The sequence below is a fragment of the Dasypus novemcinctus genome, chromosome 2 (genome assembly GCF_030445035.2).
Source record: "Dasypus novemcinctus isolate mDasNov1 chromosome 2, mDasNov1.1.hap2, whole genome shotgun sequence".
NCBI classification, from domain to species: domain Eukaryota; kingdom Metazoa; phylum Chordata; class Mammalia; order Cingulata; family Dasypodidae; genus Dasypus; species Dasypus novemcinctus.
This window is the reverse complement of record NC_080674.1, coordinates 120,797,883-120,823,519: the sequence shown is the minus strand read 5'-3', so window position 1 is coordinate 120,823,519 and position 25,637 is coordinate 120,797,883. Positions and strand designations below refer to the sequence as shown.

Below are 25,637 nucleotides of genomic sequence, written 5' to 3'. Positions count from 1 at the left end.
GCCCTGGGCAAAGGTGGTCCAGCTCTCGCCCCACGGTGGACACTAGAAGCTACTGCTAGAACCTCTGCCCCTGCTCTCTGGAAGATGCTCTGTCTCCCTTTACCTAACATGTTGGATTCTGGGATGCACCTCAGTCATCTCTGCATTGGAGTTCTTGATTAGGTAGGGCCAATTGGTGGCGCCTAGGCTCTATATCCACAAATTGAAGAGGTTAAGAGAGTTTCTGACTTCTTTGGAAAGGCCAAAACTCAGAAATTAGGTCATTCTCCAAATACAGGACAAAATAAGTTTTTGGGTGGCCAAAAGACATGACAGATGACTACTTCAGTGAAGTAGTATGACCTCAGCTTCCCTAGCTGCCTGGAGAAGCCTGGTCACACCTAATGCCCCATGGAGCAGAACTTTGACCATTGGAGATGGGGAATGGCAGAGAGCTGGCAGATATTCCTTTCCTTTCCCGTCTCCTGACGGGCTATCCTGAGGTACAAAAGCTCATTTGGTCTCATTGAACACATCCTCATAAGAGGGAGAATTAACTATACTTCCTACTAACTAGTGGCTGACTGAAACCTCTTTCACTTTGCCCTGGCCTTACTCCCCTTTTCCCTCACTCTTGCTTTTCTGGAGTTACACTTCCCAAAAAAGTGGAAGCTCATAAGCTTTGCCCTAAGACTCCGGTTTCTAAGGGAACCCAGCCTACATAAGTATCATATTGTAGATGCACTGTATACTTACTAGGGTCTTTGCTTGATCTCTCTGACCAGCTTCAATGATTTTCCTTAGCAAACTAATAATAAAGCTCATAATAATTTATAAGCCTGCATTTGGCACAACTGTCACTCATGCTGAAAACATTCTACTACCTCTAATTTCTTTTTGCCTGATGTGCAAATTAAGAATATTCATTGGGGGATTGGTATGTGAGGGAGGGGGCGGAGAAGTCTATCAGATTCACTGAGCGTCTCCTCACTTCTAGTTCAGCTGCTTCATTCTTTGCTATAGCCATGCTGAATTTCTTGTAGTCTACTAACCAAGCCGTGGTGTCATTTCTCTGTGCCTTTCTTTGGGTTATTTTCTCTTCTAAGATGCCATTTGCCATTCTTTCATTAGTAGTATTAACTGTTTATTGTCCTTGAAAATTAAACTTGGGTGTCATCTCCTTAAGCAAGTCCCCCTGAGGACCCTACCACAACTCTAATTTATGTCAAACTGTGTGTTTCTGTAATACCCTGTGCATCGTATTTACATGGGCCTCACTGGAATTGAGCTCTTGGTCCATTAGCCTATCTTCACTAAGAAGAGGAAAGTTTCTTGAAGGCACAAACAATGTCCCATTTGACTTTGTAGCCCTAGCATTGAGCATTGTAACTAGCACAAAATGATCCTACAGTATTAAGTTATTGAATGAATGAATGATGTTTGTGTGGAATAACTGATTGCACTGACTGAATAGTTTCAATCAGGGTCCCTGTGCCATGTTGTGGCAGTGCCTGGAAAACTCCCCTAACCCCAGCCTTTCTCTGGGTGGAAGTGCCACACCACTTTTCCACCCACCTGTGAGATAGTAACTGCACTGTATATTCCAGTTGAAAAATCTCTTTAATTCCCCTAAAGGAAGAAAAGTCGATGAAAGAGCTCTGTCACATATTTTGTTGGTTCATGAGGGAGTAAGCGAGGAAGATTTAAAAATTGAATAGCTACTCACGAAAACAAGGAAAGTATAATTTCACCTAGGACTCATCTCATAGATACTAGGGGTTTTGTCATTCTTGGTGAACAAAAAACGTTGTTAAGGAGAGACATTTAACTCTTCCTATCTCTACAACCCTCTGTCCCTGAGGTCTAAAACCTTCATTTCAAATACTTGTCCAAATATGTCCTGACTTTTGGTTTATAAAATATGTGTTTATTCATTTATCCATGCATCCAATTAACAAATATTTATTGATGCCTTTGATGGGCCTGTTCTAGGCATAGGGATGTAGCAACAAACAGAACAAAGATTATCTCACATGGGCACTTGCATTCCAGTAGGGGGAGGAGTACAAATATTGTAATCTGTATTCAGTAATTCTTTCTTTCAACAAATATTTATTAAGTGCTGATGGGCTCAGTGCTAGATGGTGGAGGTACAGGAGTGCCGCATGGAGGTTACTCTTTAGAAGAGAAAAAGGATTTAACCAAATCATCACACAGATAGATAATAACAAATGGTGATGAGTGTTATGAAGGAAAAGTCCTGAGTCCTGCAGGATCAGTACTAAGAAGAAAAGCAGGGAAGGGGTTGTTGAAGCGCCTTCATTCTAGACAAAGTCACCAACATACTCAAAGCAAGGGATACTGGCACATTCAGTTTGCTGAAAGAAGCCCAGGGGACCTGGAAAACCAGGGGAGAAGGAGAGTGAAGCAGGAAAGGTGTTCAGAGGTCAGATCATGCAGAATTTTGTAGGTTATTTAAGGAGTCTGGTCATATCACACATATTAGGGAATGATGGATCGTAGAAGATGGAATGAGGTTGTTGGTAAAAAATTAGTTCATGAGCTTCAAAGTTGCTAGTCTCTATTCTTTTGGCTAATATTTTAGTGGATGTAGCTGAGGTATTTTTTTTTTTAAGATTTATTTATTTCTCTCCCCATCCCCCTGCCCCCATTGTCTGTTCTCTGTATCCATTCACTTTTCTTGTACGGGATGGCTCTCCTTATGGGGCACGCTCCTTGCATGTGGGGCTCCCCTATGCTGGGGATAGCCCTGCATGGTACGGCACTCCTTGTGCTCATCATCACTGCACGTGGGCCAGCTCACCACACAGATCAGGAGGCCCTTTGTTTGAACCCTGGGCCTCCCATGTGGTAAGTGGATGCTCTATCAGTTGAGCCAAACGTGCTTCCCATTGAGGTATTTTTTTGTTTTAACTATTTATATCATAGAAATTGGTAATATTGAAAAAAACTATTGTAACAATTTTCCCTAAAAAGAATTCTTAGATGTTCTGTAAAATGTCAGAAATTGAATCTATTCCTAAGACTAAATGTGTTCTGGCTGTGTTTGAGAGTCTGAACGTGAGAGGAAATATGTTTTTTATTTTGTCAGTGGTTCATCTAATATGCTCCTTCCTACCCCTACTACTGATATTATCATAACAAGAACATTTTAATTTTCACGAATAAATAATGAAAATATTTTTCTTTTTAGAATCAAATATAGCCTCTATTCTGTGGCTGACTGTTTCTCAGGTGACATCTGGTGGATAAAAACTGAAATGCAGTGTTACATAGTTCAAGAAAGGTGAGGATCTCAAATTCCATGGGTAGGAAATCATTAAGGAATTCGAGTTGAATTGGTTAAAGATCAATTTTGTTTGTGTATTTGGCCTTCTATTATTCACAGTAGGTAGACTTCATGGTATAAGATGTGATGGAGAGAACTCTAGAGTGGGATTTGACAGGCTTTACATCTTACTCAAACAAATGGCTTCACTAAACAGCTTAATGACTTGATTTTGTCATTGCTTCCAAAGTGAAGAAACAGGTTACCCATAGAAGAACAAGAATCAGATTGATATCACACTTCTCAGTGGCAAACTGGATAGAAAAGACAATAGAACAATATTGTCAAAGTTCTGAAGGAAATTTTCTTTATAACTCAAGTTCTCTAAGGACCCAAACTTTCCTTTAAGTGTGAGCAAAATCAAAGCATTTTCAGACATGCCTGAAAAAGCTAACCTTCTACTAGTCCTCTTGAAAAAGATACTCATTTAAAAAGCCATCTTTATCATAACTAAATTCTCATATGTTTCCATTCTGGCCTTTACACACTCTATTCCAACAAACATTTGGTAGAGCATATCCCCCACCATTGTTTTTTTTTTTTTCTTTCTGAAATTTTCTGAATATTTTTGTTTGTTTCTTTCCTTATATGCTTTAGAACAAGCTTATCCATTTGAAATTTCTATTTATATGTTTGTTATGCTAATAAATTTATTAACATATTCTCTCATAATTCACAAATGTAACAGTGATCAGGCAAAATGATTACTTACTAGAATGGAGCTTTCATTTCAGTTTATTTTTTAGGTATTTTCTTTCTTTTTTTTTTAAGATTTATTTATTTATTTCTCTCCCCTCCCCCCTCCACCCCAGTTGTCTGTTCTCTGTGTCTATTTGCTGCATCTTTCTTCTTTGTCCGCTTCTGTTGTCGGCGGCACAGGAAACTGTTTCTTTTGGCTGCGTCATCTTGTGTCAGCTCTCCGTGTGTGCGGCACCATTCCTGGGCAGGCTGCACTTTCTTTTGCGCTGGGCGGCTCTCCTCACGGGGCGCACTCCTTGCACGTGGGGCTCCCCTATGCAGGGGACACCCCTGCGTGGCAGGGCACTCCTTGCGTGCATCAGCACTGCGCATGGGCCAGCTCCACGCGGGTCAAGGAGGCCAGGGGTTTGAACCGCAGACCTCCCATGTGGTAGATGGATGCCCTAATCACTGGGCCAAGTCCGACTCCTAGGTATTTTCTTTTTTGCTATTGTAAACTGGATCTTTACTCTCATTATGTTTTCCAACTGGTTATTGTTTGTATAGATGAAGGTAATTATTTTTGCACACTATATTTAGTACCAACCTCTTCAGAGTTATCATATTGTTTGCCAGAGATTTATAATTGAGTCTCTTACATTTTCCAGATATACAGTTAAATGTAAATAGTAATTGTACCTGTCTTCCAATGTTGTTTATACCTCTTATGACTTTCTTTTGTCTAATTGCATTGCTTAAGCCTCCAGAACTATGTTACATAATAGAGGTGATCATAAACATCCTTGTCTTATTCTTGTTTTAATGGGAATCTGCCTAGTATTTCCTCATCAAGCATTGTGCTGGCTTTGGGAAAATATGCATCTTTCCTGCATTATTAAGATTTCTAAAAATCAAGTGTGCATATTGAATTATAAAATGCTTTTTCAACATATTTGGAGAAAACCAAGTAATTTTTCTCTCTTTTAATCTATTTTTGTCAGTCAGAGTTCAGTTGCAAAAAGCAAAAAGAGACAATACAAAAATCAACTACTAATAAATAACTGGAGAACTGGAGGAGGAGCAGGTTCTCTAGGTGTAACTCCCCAAACCCTATTGAAAAACTGGCCCACCAAAGGACCTAAAACCTCTATCACAGTCAGAAAGTCACTCTCCCATCCTTTAGCTCCAGCAGCATACCACCTTGTAAACTGGAAACAAGAAGCTGACACCAGAATTCTTAGCTCCAGGAACACACCTTCTTATCGCTCACCTCTGGATCAAGAAATTGATGCTAGACCCGTTAACTCTAGAATCTCACCATGTCTGCCACAATCTATAAAATATGGATGCCTTAGGCGCAACCACTTACCCTATTTTATTGAGTTCTGAAATCAAGGTTCATGCAAGTGCATCTGATTGTCCAAACATAAATCACCTTGTGGACTCTAGCTGCAAGGAAAGTGAGGACTCTTTCCTTTCTGGTCTCTATAGTATAGAATGGCAGACGATAAAGATGCTGAGTGAGTCAATTGACACCTTATGAATACAGTGAGTAATATCGAATCATTCTTGCAATCCTGAGGAAAAACTGTTTTTCTTTTATTTATTTATTTTAAAGATTTATTTTTAATTTTATTTCTCTCCCCCCACCCCCACCCCATTGTCTGCTCTCTGTGTCCATTCGCTGTGTGTTCTGTGTCTGCTTGTATTCTCGGCGGCACTGGGAATCTGTGTCTCTTTTTGGTTGCATCATCTTGCTGTGTCAGCTGTTTGTGTGTGTGGTGCCACTCCAGGGCAGGCTGTGCTTTTCTCATGCAGGGCGGCTCAATGCAGGGCACACTTCTTGTGCATGGGGCTCCCCTACTTGGGGGACACCCTTGCATGTCATGGCACTCCTTGCACGCGGCAGTGCTGCGTGTGGGCCAGCTCACCACATGGGCCAGGAGGCCCTGGGTTTGAACCCTGGTACACATGTGGTAGGCGGATGCTCTATCAGTTGAGCCACGTTTGCTTCCCTGTTTTTCTTTTAATTCTTCTATGATGCTGTTAGATTCAGTTTGCTAAAATTTTGGTTAATGATTTTACATCAATATTCATAAGTGGTTTTTGTCAGTAGTTTTCTTTTTTGTGCTCTTGCTCTCAGCTTTTGGTTACAAGCTTACCCTAGTTTCATTACTAGAATTTGGAAGATTTCCTCTTTTATCTCTGCTCCGGAACAATTTTAAAAGCTCATCTAGGGAAGCGGATTTGGGTCAACTGACATACTGTCCGCCTGCCATATACAAGGTCCATGGTTCAAACCCAGGGCTTCCTGACCCATATGGTGAGCTGGCCCACGTGCAGTGCTGATGCACACAAGGAGTGCCGTGCCACGCAGGGGTGTCCCCCACATAGGGGAGCCCCGTGCACAAGGAGTGCACCCCACAAGGAGAGCCAACCCACATGAAAAAAGCACAGCCTGCCCAGGAGTGGTGCCACACACATGGAGAGCTGATGCAGAAGATGACACAACAAAAAGAGACACCAATTCCTGGTAAGATTGGCCTATAAAACCATCTGGGCCTGGTGGTCTTTGACAAAATTTTATCAGTCTAATTCCTCTCATGGTCTTTTGCAGGATTTTCCTAGTTTTCTTGGCTTGTTCATTTTTGCATAGGAACTTTAGACTCATTAGTCTACATTGGTGGAAAATTTGATATTTTTACTGGAATCACATCAAATTTATTTGTTAAGTTGGGGAGACCTAACATATATGACAGCATTGTCCTGTCTGTGAACAAGTTATGCATTTACATTCATTAAGGTATACTTTTGCATCTTTCAACACTAGAGACATTTTCTCTTTTAAGCCTTTTCCTAAGTTTTAAAAATCTTTTTTATTGAATCTCTAGATCAGATTTCCCCTGCTTTTATATCTACCAGTTGGTTATTGTTTGAATAGCTATGAAGACAAGTGATTTTTATTTGCTAAATTGTTGTATTATTACTTTAATCAATTCCCTTATTTGTGATATTTTTAGAATATTTTTAGGATCTCCATTTATACTATCATATTAGCTGCAAATGGAGTTCATTATCTCTTTCTTTTTAATTTTTATACCAAATATTCCAGACAGGAAGAAGGAAGAAGATTGTCATAGTTTGGGTTCCACTGGAATCAGACTGTGAGGCATGGTTTGAGAAGAGAGATTATTTGGAAATGATTCCCGGTAACTCCTTTGATCCAGCAACACTACTGAAGATATACTTTCCCGAATATGAAATATTTAGGCATCATTACTTGCAAGACTGGAGATCACCCAAATGTCTATCAGTACATGACTGATTGAATAAATTCTAGTATATCTAAACAATAGAGTGTTATGCATCTATTTAAAAAGAACAAGATTTCCATGATATGTTCTGAGGATATGTTTGGCAGCAAGACTTCTCAAATCATACTTTGTCATATAGCTTTTACTTTACATATGTTATAAATATTTTATATATTTTTTAAAAATTAAATCAAGAAGAAAAAAGAGGAAATACTGAAATTGAACACAAATATGAAATGTATATATTAAATTGATTCCATAACCACACAGAAAAAAGTCTGATTTAAGAAAGCTTTTGAAAAAAAATACTCTGTATAACTGTATATCCTGCACTAAGGAGCAAAAATAACCCACAAAAATCTTGCAAAACAGTCTACAATTTTGCTCAGTAGGTTTACTGTTAGTGGTAATAACAGTTAACTACATCATTGTTACAAGATAAAACATTAAGTAAATATATTAATATTTTAAGAACCCAAGATTTTCATTGTAAGAGAAAAGACGTTAAGGAAAGAAAAACCTATGATGTTAAGTTAGAATTGGAACAAATTGTAAAAAAATGAAACTATATTAAAAAAAATATGTTTCATAGCTCTTACCACTGAAGGGGCCTAGAAAAGAAGACACAGGCAGTTACCCAATCTGCATGTAGAAGACCAGTCTTGGTTTTCTGTTAATGAGATTCTTAACCCTTTAGAGGGATTTTCCATCCTTATACATCATAAAAACAAAACAAAATACAACAACCACTTTAAACACAGGCGGCATCTTGCTTATTTTCCCCACAATCACTTACAATGTCTGTTCCAGCGGTCTGCCGTACAGAAACCACTTAATTTCAATTGTTGACTGACTGATTTTCTTCTTTGACTGCACAAGAGCTCATGTAGTGCTGTATCAAAAGGCATCTTCTCAGATGAGAGATAAGTACACAAGTTACAGGGATTTTACCTTCCTAATACACCCAAACTACCCATTTCCTCCTACTTCTCAGGGGAAAAGGAACATCTTCTCCGTCCAGATCTACCAACCAACCATCTTGTGCTGCAATTTACCTGAGCCGCACTCTCACCCTTCCCTCTTCTCGTCAGGAAGAGTCTGTGTCCCTGTCAAAGGCTGAACTTTCTGCTCGTGTCTTGGACTCTTCCCTTTCTTGCCTTCATGAGGGCTTTGACTCCCTCTTTTTTCAAACTATCCCTCTCCACTCTATCATTCCCATCAGTAGTGTACAAACACCCTCTACTAGTTCTCACCTTGAAACACAACAAAAAAGATCCTCCTTTGATACTACATCTTCCTCCAGCTACCTCCTCATTTCTCCCATCAGTAAGACTGCAAACTTTATCAAGAGATGTCTAAAGACGCTATCACTAGTTCCTCATCTCCATTCTCTGCAACCCACCCAGCCAGGCTTCTGTCCTCACCACCCTACCGAAAATCTTCTTGTCAGAATGGCAATGGCCTCCCTATTGCCAAATCCAACCATCGTGGGTTTTTTTTAGATTTATTTATTTATTTATTTATTTATTTATTTATTTATTTATTTATCTCCCCTCCCCCCACCCCAGTTGTCTGTTCTCTGTGTCTATTTGCTGCGTGTTCTTTTTTGTCCTCTTCTGTCGTTGTCAGCCGCAGGGGAATTCGTGTTTCTTTTTGTCGTGTCATCTTGTTGTGTCAGCTCTCCCTGTGTGTGGCACCATTACTGGGCAGGCTGCACTTTCTTTCATGCTGGGCAGCTCTCCTTATGGGGCGCACTCCTTGCGCATGGGGTTCCCCTACACGGGGGACACCCTTGAGTGGCAGTGCACTCCTTGCCCGCATCAGCACTGTGCATGGGCCAGCTCCACACGGGTCAAGGAGGCCGGGGGTTTGAACCACGGACCTCCCCATGTGGTAGACGGGCGCCCTAACCACTGGGCCAAGTCTACTCCCCAACCATAGTTTTCTTGTTCTCATCCCACTTAATTTCCCAGCAGTGGACCACACAATTGCTCATTCTCTCCTTCTCGAAACACTTTCTTCAGTAGACTTCTGCTTTTCCTCCTTTCTCACACACCTCTACTTCTCAGTCTCCTCCTCGTGTCCTCACCTCTTTTGGGGAGTCCCAGGACTCAGTGCTCAGACTTCAATTTACGCTCTTCCTGCGTGATCTCATTCATTCTTATTTTAATATCTTCTACATGGGGCTGAAGGCCATATTCACACCTTTAGCTTCAACCTCTTTCCTGGGCTCCAGAAATATATTTCTCCAGCTGCCTGTTTAAAATCGCTACCAGGACAGTCTTTGGGGACAGACCACCTAAGTTTGTACCCCAGCCCCAACCTGTGTGATCGGTGTTTCTTCATCTTATCCGTGCAATAGAGGTGATAATAGAACCTACCTCAAACGGTTATTTTAAGGATTAAATGGGAAGCGGGACATAAAGCACTTTGAACAGAGCTGGCACAAAGTAAATGTACAATAGATCTGCCCTCGCCCCGCCCAGCCCCACCCCACAGCCCGGCCCCGCCCCTCCCGCGACGCATCTTGGTCCCGCCCCGCCCCGCCTCCGGGACGAGCCCCGCGGCGGAGCGAGCCCCGGCGAGGTCGGGGACTGTGGGAGCCTGGAACCCGCAGATCCTGGTGGCCGGAGCGGTCCGAACGCATCGGCGAGGAAAGATGGCTGCCCTGACGACAGTCGTGGTGGCGGCGGCGGCCACCGCGGTAGCCGGGGCTGTGGCGGGGGCGGGAGCGGCCACCGGGACCGGCGTGAGAAGAGCGCCGGCGTCGCAACAGGTAAACCGAGAAAATGGCCTAGGGCCGCCCAGGTGACGGGCGTGGGGCCAACTGGGCTGCAGGATCGAGAGGCCGTACGAGGTTCCCCCCCCCCCCCCCCCCCACTTCCCTGAACAGGTGTCCCCTGGAGCTCTCCTCAGACGACCGGGGACGCGGGAGGCGCGGTGGTACCCTACCTTTGTTTGGGGCCTTGCACACATCGGGCGTTGGGCTTTGTTGACTTGTGCGTTTAACAGGTTTTAAAGGGGCACCTCCATGTGGTGGAAGGAGGTTTTGGACCCAAGGAAGACCTGGGTAAAATAGTTATTCTCTCAGCGACTCAGCTTCTTGTTTTAACATTGAAACTAATTATATATGCCTCCCCAAGTCTTGAAAATTAGAGATGCCTAGAAAGCCACTGGACTGTGTTTGGTTGGAGAAAGACTGGGGGCCCATTCATTGGTGGCTGCTTTTATTACTGTAGCAGGTGCTGGGCATACAATGAGAAATAAAATGTGGGATGGTCAGGGGCAGAGGTGTTTCCAAATATCAACTTGGGACAGACCACATTCTTCACTGCCAGGACTAGTGGGACCCACAGGAAGAATTGTTGAATCTTTTTGCTCTGACCAAGACCTTGACTCATTTCATTCTTTCACTGCCTACATCCAAAGCATAGCAATTCCTGTCTGCTCTACCATCAGAATAAATCCAGAATCCCAAACCATCATTTCTTCCCAGCTGATATAATTTCTAAATTAATTTGTCCTTCCATCCTTGCCTCCCAAGAATCTATTCTCAACAACCAGGGTAATTTTCTTCAATAATGACTCTTTTCTGCTGAGAACCCTCTGGGGAATTCTTATCTCACTCAAAGAAAAAGCCAAAATTCACATGGCCTTCAAGGCCTCTGCACTGCCCCCACCACCTCCCTGACACCTCATCTCCAATCCTCTACTCTGACTTTGCTGCAGTCATACCCATCTCTGTATGGTCCTTCAGACATGCCAGACACTCTTACTTCAGAAGCTCTGCAATTGCTGTTGCCTTTGCTTGGAATGCTTTTCCTCCATGGTCCCATGTCTTGCTTCATCACCACCTTCAGATCTCTTTGTTCAAATGTTGTCAGCCCTGTCATATATCCCACAACCTCTCCCTAAACTGAATCCTCCACCCAGCATACCTTGTCCCTTTTTCTGGTTTTATGTATTTTTTCCATCACTTTCTTCCAGATGGCATGTTAAATATTTTACTTATCAATATTTTTTATTGTCTTTCTTTCCCCATGAGAATGTAAGCTCCATGAGGGCAAAAATTGTTGGAAGTTTTATTAACTTCTATTCCCAGTGCCAAGAACTGGTTAAGTGCCTTCACTAAATATTCATGGATCAGTCTAAACCTGAAGGAAGGCTGTCATGAGCTGAGGACAGTTTCCATCTTTTTCCTCCTCCAAGGAAATACAGTATCTTTACTTGTGTATAGTTCAGGCAATTCTACCTCAGGCAGATTTTCTCACACATTCTTTTTTATTTTTTATGTTTATTTTTAAAATTTATATTAATATATTTTTATTACATAAGTTGGGAACCCACAAAACAATCATGTATGTGTGTGAAACTCCCATACAATACCCCCTCCCCAACATGCCACACCATTGTGGAACATTTGTTACAGATTATGAGAAAATATCATCAGGCTATTACCACTAACTATGGTTCATAGCATACAGTTGGCATATTCTTCCATACCCGCCCTATTAACATAGTACATCTTTGGCATTGATGCAGGAATATTACAGTACTGCTGTTAGCTATAGTCCATAGGTTACATTAATGGTATTTTTCCCCTGCTTCTCCACCTTCCCACAGCCCTGCAATAGTGATGTACATCAGTTCTAGTTCACAGAAGGACATTCTTGCATTTGTACTGTTAACCACAATTCTCATAAATGTCTGGGTTCTTCTATGTTATTCATTCCTAGATTATTTGCTAGCTTTTTTCTTTTTCTTTTTTTTTAGCAATTGAAAATACTTCATTTATTAATTTTTTTGATACTTAGATTACAAAAATGTTACATAAAAAATAAAGGGCATTCCATATGCCCTGGTCCCCACACATCCCTCATTTTCCCTTATCATCAACATCCTTAATTAATGTGGTACATTCATTGCAATTGATGAACACATTTTTGAGCATTGTCACTTAGTGTGGATTAGAGTTTACATTGATGATTATACTCTCTACCATCCGATTCTGTAGGTTATGGCAAGATATGTAATGGCCTATATCTGTCATTGTAGTGTCATTCAGGACAATTCCCAAGTTCTGAAAATGCCCCTGTATTATACCTGTTTTTCTCTCTCCCTGCCCTCAGAACTTCCAATGGCCACTGCCTCCACATCAATGATATAATTTCTTTCATTGCTAGAATCATAGTAAGTCTATAGTAGAATACCAGTAAGTCTACTTTAGTCCATAGTTCATTCCCCAATACTGAAGATTCTGGGATGGTGAATTCTCTTGGTTGCTTGGTATGGTAATTGCCCATTATCACCTCCTCATAGTTGTCCTGGGTGAGACCAATGACTTAGAGAGTAGGTGTTGCAACTCTTTTGAGCTTCAGCACCTAGCTAGCACATGAACAACCCACAGATTTAAGTCTCTTGGATGTACACCTAACAACTCTAGTACTAATAGGTTCAAAGAGAAGTATAGAAGAGCCATGTGTAGGGAAACCACAAGTGAGTCCAAGTCTGCCACACTGGGGAGCATAAATTCCAAAGTTGGGCCCACTGGCAAGGCACCAAACTCCTGAGCTATTTGCCCTGACTGTACTGTCTGGATGTCTCCAGTGCCCTGAGGAGCCCAGCTGTTTGGGGGTATTATCTACTTTGGCAGTCAGTGAGATCCTGCTGAGATGTGCATAAGCATAACCTCTTAAATGACCTCCCGGCTCACTTTGAGGTCTCTTAGCCATATAAACTCATTTTATTTTTACCTTTTCCCCCTTTGGCCAGGGTCTTTTTCCAGTTGCATTGCTAGTTGGTCCTTGGTAGTAATCCCTCAGTGCCAGGGAGGCTTATCCCTGGGAGTCATGTCCCATGCTGAGGGGAAGGTCATGTATTTATATGCTGAGTTCAACTTAGAGAGAGGCCACATTTGAGCAACAAGAAGTCTCCCAGGAGGCAACTATTAGGTACCCTGTAATACTAGGCTAAGTTTCAATTTCAAGAGTAAAGGTTCATGAGCACAGTCCTCAATATCAAGGGCCTGTCACTGGATTATCTTTCTTCATTAGTCATTGCCCTTGTATTCAGGGGATTCTAGCTGTTTCATCAGAGAATGTGGCAGAGCTCCCCAGGATGGGAATTGGATATTCCTTTAGTTATTGTGTGAATTTCCATCCACCCTGACAATGCCCCATCAACATTTGACACACATTTATATGCCTTATATGTATGCTCAGATGAGCTTCTTCCCATGAATCCCACATCGCTGATCACACATTCTCTTTAACTACCATCTTCATTCTTACACTGGGCCATGTAGCTCAGGAAAATCTTAAAATATATAAAGATATATAAAATATCTTTAAGGTATTAAAAAATATTTTTAAAAGCTTATGACTCCTGTGGTCTAATCATCCTCCTGAATTCCTCCATGAAATTTTTTGGCTTATCCTAGTTCAAGGTGATTTGTCCTCTAAATTCTTAGAACCATGTTTTGCCACCTAGTTTATGATTTTTACAAGTTGCCTGGTATTTTTATTGGTACAAATATTTATCGCTCCGCTATGGTGATTCTTGAGGTGCTTGCCCTCCCAGGGATTGGATGAGGACTACCTGTGGAGTGGTTCTCAACTGGAGTGAATTTTGCCTCCCAGAGGATATTTAGCATTGTCTGCAGACATTTTTGATTATCCCAACGGGGGGCGAGTGGGGGGGTGGGGTTGGGGCAGGAGTAGTATTACTGGCACCTGGTGGGTAGAAGCGGTCAGGGATACTGCAAAATATCCTACAATGCAGAGGAGAGTCTCCCACAACAAAGAATTATCTGGTTCAAAATGTCAATGGTGCCAAGGTTGAGAAACCCTGCTTTTTATTCTCTTTCAACTCTTTAGAGAAGGCAGAACCTCATAGTTGATAGTCACAGCAATAAATGGGGAGAAATTCCTCAAATGTGTTTGGGCTTTAAAAAGAGAATGAAATCACTCTGTACCATATTTTGAGATTCTTTGGGAGTTTAAGTATGTATCTTCCATCTTTGTACTGCCCCCAACACACCACACTTGAATACACATATAAATTCTTATGGTCTAACACTGAGCTTGAATATTTGTCATATGATTAAATAATTCGTTGTACATACTAACTCTGACAATGAAATCAAAGAATATTTTTTTGAGAAGAGACCATTTTCCTAACCATGACCTCAAGGAGTCTGTCTCCTGGCCAAAAACCTATGTGTGATCTTTCAAAGCCCCCACAGGTAATTACAAAGGCTTTACCTAGCAGGCCTCACATGGGAAACCTGCCCACTCCAAATCAGACTTGGTATACAGCCAATGCAACAACAGAGGGTTGCAGTCAAGGGCTTAGGTAACCATGGCAGCAGTGCTCTTATGCTTATCTTGTATTTGTAGCACAGGTACCTCTGCATAGACTTCTTTGTGGTGGGTTGAGGGTGGTTTGAAGACATTTTTCTCCATTCTGTCTCAGTACCAGTACTTTTCTACTCCTAGCTCCTGTCTACCCTCCAGCTCTACAAAACAGTAGGAAGCTTTTGTTCAGGGCTCTCTTGGTAGTAAGATGATACCCATATCTGTGCTGATCCATCTGACCCTTCCCTAGTGCTCTTCTTTGGGGAAAATGTAATAGTGAGGGGAACTGCATTTTCTGCCTTTTGCTTTTGCTGTTGCAATGAGTGATTTAAAGACTTGGCTGTTTATTTTTTCCTTGTTGTTTTAACCAGATACTTTGACACCTGGTAGCTCAGCTCAGTTCTTAGCTCAGTACAGCTTTTTAAAAATTATTATTTATTTTTTAAAATTTCTTTGTCTTTATTTTTTTTAATGTTACATTCAAAGAATATGAGGTCCCCATATACTCCCCCATCCCCCTTACCCCACTCCTTCCATAACAACAACCTCCTCCATCATCATGGGACATTCATTGCACTTGGCGAATACATCTCAGAGCACTGCTGCACCACGTGGTCAATGGTCCACATTATAGTTTACACTCTCCCCTAGTCCACCCAGTGGGCCATGGGAGGACATACAATGTCCAGTAACTGTCCCTGCATGGGACCACCGCAACTCCTAGTCCTGAAAATGCCCCCACATCACATCTCTTCTTCTCACTCCCCACCCGCAGCAGCTACCATGACCACTTTCTCCATCTCAATGCTACATTTACTTCCATTACTAATCGCAATAGTTCCAGAATAGAATATCAGTAAGTCCACTCTAATCCATACTCTATTCCTCCATTCTGTGGACCCTGGGATGGTTATGTCCACTCCACGTCTATCTCGAGAGGGTGCTTAGATTCCACTTGGATGATGGATGCAATTCTCCTGTTTGCAGTTGTAGGCACTCTTGGCTCCCTGGTGTGGTGGTTGAACTTCTTCACCTCCCTTATAGCTGGCTGGGGTAAGTCTATTGAGGCTCAGGGTCTGACTATCACATGGACAGTCCAGAGATTCAGGTCCCCTGAGTATACACTAAACCTCAGCGCCAACCACAGGTCTGGTAAAAGTAACAGGAGAGGCTTGTGAACAAAGATCACATCTGAGTCCAACTCCATCCCACTCAGGAACACAAACTCCAAAGTAGGACCAACTGACATGGCACTGAAATCCATCTACCATGACCATAGAACCTGTGAGTCTCTGTAGCCCTCAGAAGAACTAATACCTGGGGTTGTATCTACTTTAGCTGTCTCTGGGACTCTGCTAAGGGTACATAAGGGCAACCCCTCTGATGACCTCCCAGCTCTTTTTTGGAGACTCATAGCCATATAAACTCATTTGTCCTTTCATTTCCCCCTTTTATTCAAGGTCAAAAAGCATTTTTAACTCCTGATATTACATATAGACTGAGATATTCTGCTGGTCTGAGTTGACCCTTTTATTCAAGGTTGTTCTCTGGCCACATCATCCACTGGTACTTGGTAGTAATCCCTCAGCACCAGGGAGGCTTATCCCTGGGAGTCATGTCCCACACTGGGGGGAAGGCAATGCATTTACATGCTGAGTTTGGCTTCAAGACTGGCCACATTTGAGCAACATGGAGGCTCCCAGAAGGTAATTCTTAGGCTCCCTGCAGCCCTAGGCCTAGTTCTTATTTCAGGCACACAGACTCACAAGCATAGTCATTAGCATCAAGGGCTCATTGTTGGACCATCCTTCCTTATTGCTCTTAGCCATTGCACTCGGGGGATTGTTGCTGTCCATTCGGGAATGCGACAGAGCTCCCCCAGCCAGGAACTCAGCACTCCCCCAGCTGTCATTCCCAACTGTAACCACTATGAAAATATCCAAACATTTTTATGCACCCTGCATATATACTCTGGAGAACTCCCTCCCAACCATGAGCCCCCTACCAATAACACCCCACACTAATATTCCTCCCCTGCCACTAACGAACCTCTCTGTGGTCCAAAACCTCCCTGAAAATGAATCCCAATATATTGCCGGGTTCCATTAATAGTAAAATGGAATATAGTGATGGGTTTAAAGGTTAGATATAGAATACATACTAATTTAGAAAAATTAAAGTAAAAATAAATTGGGATATCAAAAAATTAAAAAGTGAAAAGCTTTGTTTTTGATGTTTTGCCTTCCGTCACTGCAATAAGTGTTGCTCTGTATGCCCATTGGCAAGGCAACTTCATCCATCTCTTTCTGTGCCTACGTCCTTTTTCTTTTTCTAATTATTAAGCTTGTCTTCACAAAAGTTTTAGACCACAGTAATTCATATATGCAATATATGGTACTCCCACATAAATTCAACATCAGACACTTTGTCCCTTCCTCAGCAATAATCTTTTTACATGTTCATACTATATTTACTGCAACTGATGTACAGATATTGAGACAATAGCTTTCAAACAAAGTTACACTTGGGTTTACGTTGTGGTTTATATTTTAGACTATACAATTTTCTAAATTTTTAGTTATGTTTTACATTATGATTTACATTTTAGCCTATAGGCCCCTATACATTTTTGGAGTAATTTAACATGTCCTGTATCCATCCTTGCATAATCTTGTGGAACATTTCCATTGTGTCTCAGTTACACTGATTCCACCTATTCAACTCCTCTTTCCTCCTCCCCTCAGGGCCCACCGTGACAATCACTCTTCATTGCTTGAAGGACCATTTTCAGAGATACTTGCAACAATGCTGAGGGCTTCACATGCTCGACTGCCCTAATGCATTGGGAGCCACCATTTCTCTCAAGAGATGCAATTCCCTCTATTTGAGAACATCAGTTCTCCCCAGGATATGGGTATACCTTCACTCTCATTGTATGGATCTCCATCCAATGATATAACCACTATGACAAAATGAGCTCTCACACACCCCCTAGAAGCCTGTCCTGTGTCAGATTCTCCCCTTTAAGCATCTTAAACAGGTAACCTTCCTTATTATATTTTTGAAAAAGTTTTCTCAACATTATACTCTCAACCACATACCTGACAATCTCCTATGTTCATATGTTCCCCCAACCTCCCCCCAATTTCTTGGGACATATTACCCATTCTTCCAACCCTAGCCCCCTCAAGCCCACAAAGCCCCACCCAATGCCCCCATTTTATCCCTTCCCTGTACAAATACTTACCTCCAGCTTATCATAGATTTCACCCAGGTAGGTGTCAGCTCACAACCTTCCTCTACCCCCAAATTCCTTTAAGCATATCACCCGGTCTCTAGTTCTCTGAGGCAGCTTGGTTTACTTATTTCGTATCATTGAGGTTATGTAGTATTTGTCCTTCAATGCCTGGGTTGCTTCACTCAACATAAGGTTCTCAAGATTCATCCATGTTATCACATGTGTTTGTACTGTATTCCTTCTTATAGCTGAGTAGTATTCCATTGTATGTATATACCACTTTTTATTTATCCATTCATCTGTTGATGGACATTTGGGTTGATTCCAACTTTTGGCAATAGTGAACAATGCTGCTATGAACATTGGTGTGCATATATTGGTTTGTGTCCTTGTTTTTAGTTCTGCTGGGTATATACCCAGCAGTGGAATTGCTGGGTCATATGGCAGATCTGTAGCCAGTTTTTTGAGAAACCGCCAAACTGTCCTCCAGAATGGCTGGATCCTTCTGCATTCCCACCAGCAGTGGATGAGTGTTCCCATTCCTCCACATCCTCTCCAGCATTTGTAGTCTTCTGTTGTTTTCATAGCTGCCAATCTTATGGAAGTAAGATGATATGTCATTGTAGTTTTGATTTACATGCCACTAATCATAGAGATTTGGAGCATTTTTTCATGTGATTTTTAGCCATTTGTATTTCTTCTTTGGAGAAGTGCCTGTTTAAATTTTTTCCCATTTTTTAAATGGTTTGTCTTTTTATTTTCAAGATATAGGAGTTCTTTATATATGCAGGATAGAAGTCTTCTATCAGATATATGGTTACCAAATATTTTCTCCCATTGTGTATGTTCTCTTTTCACTTTTGTGACAAACTCCTTTGAGGTGCAGAGGGCTTTAATTTTGAGAAGTCCCATTTATCTATTTGTTCTTTTGCTGCTTGTGCTTTGGGTATGAAGTTCATGAAGCCATTTCCTATTACAAGGTCCTGTAGATGGTTCCCTACATTGCTTTCCAAAGTCTTTATGGTCTTAGCTCTTATATTTAGGTCTTTGATCCATCTTGAGTTGGTTTTTGTATAAGGTGTGAGTTGGTAATCCTCTTTCATTCTTTTACATATGGATATCCAGTTCTCCAGGCACCATTTGTTGAAGAGGCCATTCTCTCCTAGTTGTGAGGGTTTGGTGGCCTTATCGAATATTATATGACTGTATATATGAGGATCTATATCAGAACTCTCAATTCGGTTCCATTGGTCAGTGTGCCTATCCCTGTGCCAATACCATGCTCTTTTCACTACTGTAGCTTTGTAGTATGTTTTGAAGTCAGGTAGTGTGATTCTTCCAATATTACTTATCTTTTTCAAAATGTCTTTGGCTATTTGGGGCATCTTTCCAAATAAATTTCATAGCTAGTTTTTCTAGTTCTTTAAAGAATGCTGCGTTGATTTTTATTGGAATTGCATTGAATGTGTAGATCAGCTTTGGTAGGATGGACATCTGAATAATATTTAGTCTTCCTATCCATGAACAGGGAATATTCTTCCATTTATTTAGGTCTTCTTTGATTTCCTTGAACAGTGTTGTGTAGTTCTCTGTGTATAAGTCTTTTACATCTTTAAATTTATTCCTAGGTATTTGATTTTTTTCTTTACTATTGTGAATGATATTTGTTTCTTGATTTCATCTGAGATTGCTCATTATTGGTGTACAGAAATGCTACTGATTTTTGCACACTGATCTTATAACCTGCGACTGTACTGAACTCATTTATGAGTTCCAGAAGCTTTCTTGTAGACTTCTCAGGGTTTTCTATGTATAGGATCATGTCATCTGCAAATAATGAAATTCTGACTTCTTCCTTTCCAATTAGGATGCCTTTTATATCTGGTTCTTGCCTCAGTGCTCGAGCAAGTACTTCTAAGACAATGTTAAATAGAAGGGGTGATAGTGGGCATCCTTGTCTTGTTCCTGATCTTAGAGGGAAAGATTTTAGGATTTCACCATTGTAAATGATGTTGGCTGTGGGTTTTTCATATATACCCTTTATTGTGTTAAGAAAATTTCCTTGTATTCTGATCTTTTGCAGTGTTTTTATCAAGAAAGGGTGCTGTATTTTTACAAATGCTTTTTCTGCATCTATAGATATGATCATGTGATTTTTTTCCTTCAATCTGTTTATATGGTATATTACATTGATCGATTTTCTTATATTGAACGATCTTTGCATACCCAGAATGAATCCCACTTTGTCATGGTGTATGATTCATTTAATGTGTTGTTGAATACTATTAGCAAGTATTTTGTTGAGAATTTTTGCATCTAGGTTCATTAGGAAAATTGGTCTGTAATTTTTCTTTCTTGTGGTGTCTTTGTTTGGCTTTGATACTAGGGTAATGTTGGCATCATAGAATGAGTTAGGCAATGTTCCTTCTGTTTCAATTTTTTAGAAGAGTTTCGGCAAGATTGGCGTTAGTTCTTTCTGGAATGTTTTGTAGAATTCACCTGTGAAGCCATCTGGCCCAGGGCTCTTTTTAGTTGGGAGGTTTTTAATGACTGATTCTATTTCTTTACTTGTGATTGGTTTGTTGAGATTGTCAATTTCTTCATCAATAGAGACTGCTTATTTCTAGGAATTTCTGCTTGTTTCTAGGAATTTGTCCATTTCCTCTAAATTGTCCTTCTTGTTGGAATATAGTTTTTCAAAGTATCCTCTTATGATAGTCTATTTCTGTGGGTTCAGTGGTGATATCTCCTTTCTCATTTCTTATTTTGTGTATTTGCATCTTCTCTTCCTTTTTCTTTGTTAGTCTAGCTAAGGGTTTGTCAATTTTGTCAATTTTATTGATCTCAAAGAATCAGCTCTTGGTTTTGGTTATCTTTTCAAGTGCTTTCTTATTTTCTATTTCATTTAGTTTTGCTCTTATCTTTGTTCTTTCTTTCTTTCTTCTTCCTTTGGGGTTACTTTGTTGTTTTTTTCACTAATTCCTCCAAGTGTGCAGTTCTTCAGTTTTAGCTCTTCTTTTTTGATGTATGAATTTATGGCTATAAATTTCCCTCTCAGTACTGCTTTTGCTGCATCCCATAAGTTTTGTTATGTTGTGTTATCATTTTCATTAGTTTCAAGGTAGTACTAATTTCTTTTGAGATTTCCTTCTTGACCCACTGTTTTTCTAAGAGTGTGCTGCTTAATTTCCATATCTTGTTGCAAAATCTGGGCCTCTGCCCCTTGCAGATTTCCAGCTTCACTCCACTGTGGTCAGAGAAAGTATTTTATATGATTTTGATCTTTCTGAAATCATTGAGACTTTCTTTGTGGCCTAGCATATGGTCTATCTTGGAGAATGATCCATGTGCACTTGAGAAAAATGTATATCCTGCTGTATTTGGGTGTAATGTTCTGTATATGTCTATTAGGTCCAACTCCTCTAATATACTGTTCAAAGTTTTTGTTTCTTTATTGATTCTCTTTTGAGATGTTCTGTCCAAAGTTGATAGTGGCGTATTAAAATCTCCCACTATGATTGTAGATGCATCTATTCTTTCACTTAGTTTTTCCAGTGTTTGCCTCATGTATTTGGTGGAACCCATGTTAGGAGCATAAATGTTTATGATTGTTCTTTCTTCTTGCAAGATTATCCCTTTCACTAATATGTAGTTTCCATCTTTGTCTCTCACAATTGTTTTGCATTTAAAGTCTATTTTGTCTGATATTACTATAGCTACTCCTGCCCTTTTTTGGTTATTGTTTGCTTGTAAGATTGTTTTCCAGCCATTCACTTTCAACATCCTTGAATCTCTGGGTCTAAGATTAGTTTCTTGTAGATAACATATAGATGGGTCATATTTCCTTATCCAATCTTCCAGTCTGAGTCTCTTAACAGGTGAGTTTAATCCATTGACATTTAGTGTTATTACTTTCAAGGGATTACTTTTATTAGCCATATTTTCTTTGGATTTGTGTTTGTCTTATGTTATTTGATTTTTTTTTTCTCTTTTTGTCATTTTAGTTGATCTTACACTCTCCTCCAACTCTGTCTCTCCTGTTTGTTTCTTTCCTCCTGCAGAACTCCTTTTAGTATTTCTTGAAGGGCAGGTTTCTTGTTGGCAGACTCTCTTTAGTTTCTGTTTATCTGTGAATATTTTGAACTGTCCATCATTTTTGAATGCTAGTTTTGCTGGATAGAGTATTCTTGATTGGAAATTCTTTTCTTTTAGAACTTGACTATGTCATACCACTGCCTTCTTGCCTCCATGGTTCCAGATGAGAGATCCACATTTAATCTTATGGAGCCTCCCTTGTATGTGATGGTTTTCTTTTCTCTTGCTGCTTTTAATATTTTCTCTTTGTCTTTTGCATTGGATAATTTGACAAATATATGTCTTGGGGTAGGCCTGTTGGGATTTGTGCTATTCAGGGTGTGCTGTGCTTCCTGGTCATGTACATTCATGTCCCTCAATAGATTTGGGAAGTTTTCAGCCATTATTTCCTCCAACACCCCTTCTGTCCCCTTTCCCTTCTCTTCTCCTTCTGGGATGCCTAGAATATGTATGTTTTTGCATTTTGCATTGTCATTCAGGTCCCTAAGTCCCTGCTGGATTTTTCCTATCTTTTTATTGATTAATTCTACTATCTGTTTGATTTCATACGTACTGTCTTCCACATCACTAATTCTTTCCTCTGCCTCTTCAAATCTGCTGTTATTTGCTGAGAGTGTATTTTTGATTTCTTGGATTGTGCTATTGATCCCCATCATCTCTGTGATCTCTTTGTGCATGATCACAATTTCTTCTGTATGCTCTCCAATTGTTTTTTAAATATGCTTAATTTCTTCCTTCACTTCATTGAATTGGTTCATGACACATTTTGAGAGCTTTAATTACTTGTTCGGTGTTCCACTTCTCTTCCTGGTTTTTAGTTTGTTCATTGTATTGGGCCATGTTTTCCTGATTATTGGTATGGTCTGTAGTTTTTTGTTGCTGTCTGGTCATCATTTTATCTTGTTGGGTTTATTCTGTTGATTATCTTCTTCTTCTAGCCATGGAGTTTAATTAGTTGTTGTTTCTGTGTGCAAGTTAAGTCTTCTCTTTGTCACTTTTTTCTTCTTACTCTGTTTCCTTGTTGTTGACTGAGTTCCCTCAAAGGAAAATATTAGGTCCAGAGAAAGCCAAAAGGGTAAGAAAAGAAAAGTATCATAGTATTTATAGTGAATGTTATCAGAAGAACCATGTGAGATCTAGGAGAATGGATATAGAACTCATGGAAGCTGTGTATAGTTATAACCGTAAAAAAGTAGAGTATCTATAATGAGGTATTAAACTTAATATGGGGAGAAATATATTATGAATTTAGAGGTCAGTGTGGTCAGGACAGAGGGAAAAAGAAAAAAGAGGACAATAACATAAAGAGTGAATAAATGATAGAAAACAGATTAGAGGTATTAGAGATAAAAAGTCCGAAATATTGGGGGCTAAACAGAGAGAGGTGGAATGTAAGAGACAATAAATGATGGAGGAGAGAGTGATGTAAAGGAAAGGGGATAGTGTTGGTAGCCAAAATCAGTACACAGAGAAAAGAGAAAATTGAGGATGAGGAAGCACAGCAAATAAGAACTGTTGCCTGCAGCACTAATATGAAAAAGGGGGGGGGGGGGGGGGGAAGGAGAAAGAAAGAGAGAAGGAAAAAACAAGCAGAGAGAGGGGAGAAAAAAGAAATAAAAGGGCAGTGGGGGGATACAGAGAAAGAGAAAACAGACCAAAAATGATCAGACAAGGCCTCAGGCATAGAATCCTCTTTGCAATTGAAGAAACTGCTGAGGAGTCTGACCTTCCCCCTTTCTCCCTTCCTCAATTCCTTCTCTCCCAGGGCAGCAGGAAGGCTGCGTGTGGGCTCCTGTAGGAAATTCAAATGGGTCCCTGGTGAACCAACTCACCTGAGAAAATAATGACTTAATTTCTCAAGAGAGCACCCACCCCTTGCCAGGAACCCTAAATATGCTATTGGAAGCCTGTAAAGCACGTCCTACTGTCCCTCTCCCTTAGGTGTGCTACAAGGGGGCTGGTTAATTTTCTGACTCCACCTTCTCCCAGACCAAGTTTCCTATCCCAGGGCATTTAGGTAAATTGGGCTCTCACCAGATTTGCCTCTTCTCTATTCCTAGGCTCTCCCCAAGTCAGCTAATATCTCCTCCAAACTCTATAAAAGGGGGGACCAGAAAATTGAACCTGCACTCCTTGGCCCCTCTGCACCTCCCACCTAAATTCTCCCACTTCCGGAGTTAGTCCGCATCCAGAGTGGCAGGGCAATGCCGGATTTCCGGCAGTGCTGGGTTCAGGAAACAGAGGCCCCGGAGAATGTGGACTCAGGGTATTTAGCATGGGCCACGGGGGTTCAGGGGACAAAGGCTTGGGGTTCACACATTTGGGGGACACGGGGCTTGGAAACTCCGCCCCACAACTGTCAGTTCTCAGTGAATGCCGTGGCTCTTAGCCCTAGGGGGAAAGGGATTTACCGTCCCACGGCTTCCGCATTCAATGTTAGAAACCTGCATTTCTACCTTGAGCAAACACCAATTCTGCTGCAGTCTTTCCAGATCCATGTCCAGATACCTCCTGCCCTGCAGGTTCCCAAAACAGCCTGCTCTGGTAGGACTCCGTCACCACACAGCCGGTCTTTTTTTTTTCAGCACAGCTTTTGAGAAACTCGTGATATTAGAAGTGTCCACTAAAATATCCAAGTTGCCCTTAAACTATTAATATTTTGGAGTAATTATCTCTGTATTTTTAGAACTATTTTTTATTGTCAGTTTCTACAAACTCCTGGAAGTAAAGAATTCCATAAATTTTCCACCAATTATCAGAAGTAATTCTGTATGCTATTTATGCTTTTTACTCTGTGTGTGTGTATGTGCCTGTGGATACATACATACATATATATACATATTTTAAGAAGTACCAGGGATTGAACCTGGGACCACGTACATGCAAAGCAGGTGCTTAACCACTGAGCTACACCCACTCCCCTGTTCGAATGTTATTTGTTCATAACTCCCTTAGCCATTATCTTTCAAGACTGAAGACTACTATTCTCTTTGCTCTGCTCTCAAATGCCATTTCCCTCTTGATCTCAACTCACCATTCTCTTGATCATTTTCTCTGTTAAATTATGAATTTCTTAAAGTATCTGTAACAGCATCACACTACTATACATACGGGTTCTGTGTATGGATAAGGCTATGTATTGTGTTTTGTGTCTAGTGACCTTACCTCTCTTGCCTTGAATTTTGTGACCTTTGACTGCCTGGAGTATCCCTTCTGTGATAATCACATTTCTTCTCTAACTCTAAATGATTACTTGAGACATATTCCTCTAAAAGTCCATGCAAATGCAGAGGACTCTGTGTATGCCCAGGTATGATAGGCTGAATAATGCTTTCCACCACCACTACCAAAAAAATGTCCATGTCCTAATCTCTGGAACCTCTAATGTTGCCCTAATGGTAAAGGGGATTTTGCAGTGTGTTTAAGTTAAGGGTCTTGAGGTGGAGACATTATCTTGGATTATCCATGTGTACCATTGTAATCACAAGTGTCATAAGAAGGAGGCAGGAGGACCAAAGTCTGTAGTAGGGGTAGGACGACGGAAGCAAGATGCACCAAGAAAAGCAGATGGCCTCTAGAAACTGAAAAAAAAAAAAAGTCAGGAAAATGTATTCTCCTTTGAAGCTCCA

At 40.7% G+C, this 25,637-nt stretch overlaps 1 protein-coding gene across 2 annotated transcripts in view; it reads left to right on the top strand.

The window, feature by feature from the left end:
• Positions 1–9,867: 9,867 nt before the first annotated feature.
• The window catches only part of CCDC112 (coiled-coil domain containing 112), a 55,132-nt gene continuing 39,362 nt past the window's right edge, over positions 9,868–25,637 (top strand). For both annotated transcript variants that reach the window (XM_058277224.2, XM_004485125.5), the window contains exon 1: positions 9,868–10,096. In XM_058277224.2, coding sequence (XP_058133207.1) covers positions 9,980–10,096 — 117 coding nt within the window. In that variant the 5' untranslated portion in view covers positions 9,868–9,979. The remainder of the gene's footprint in view (positions 10,097–25,637) is intronic.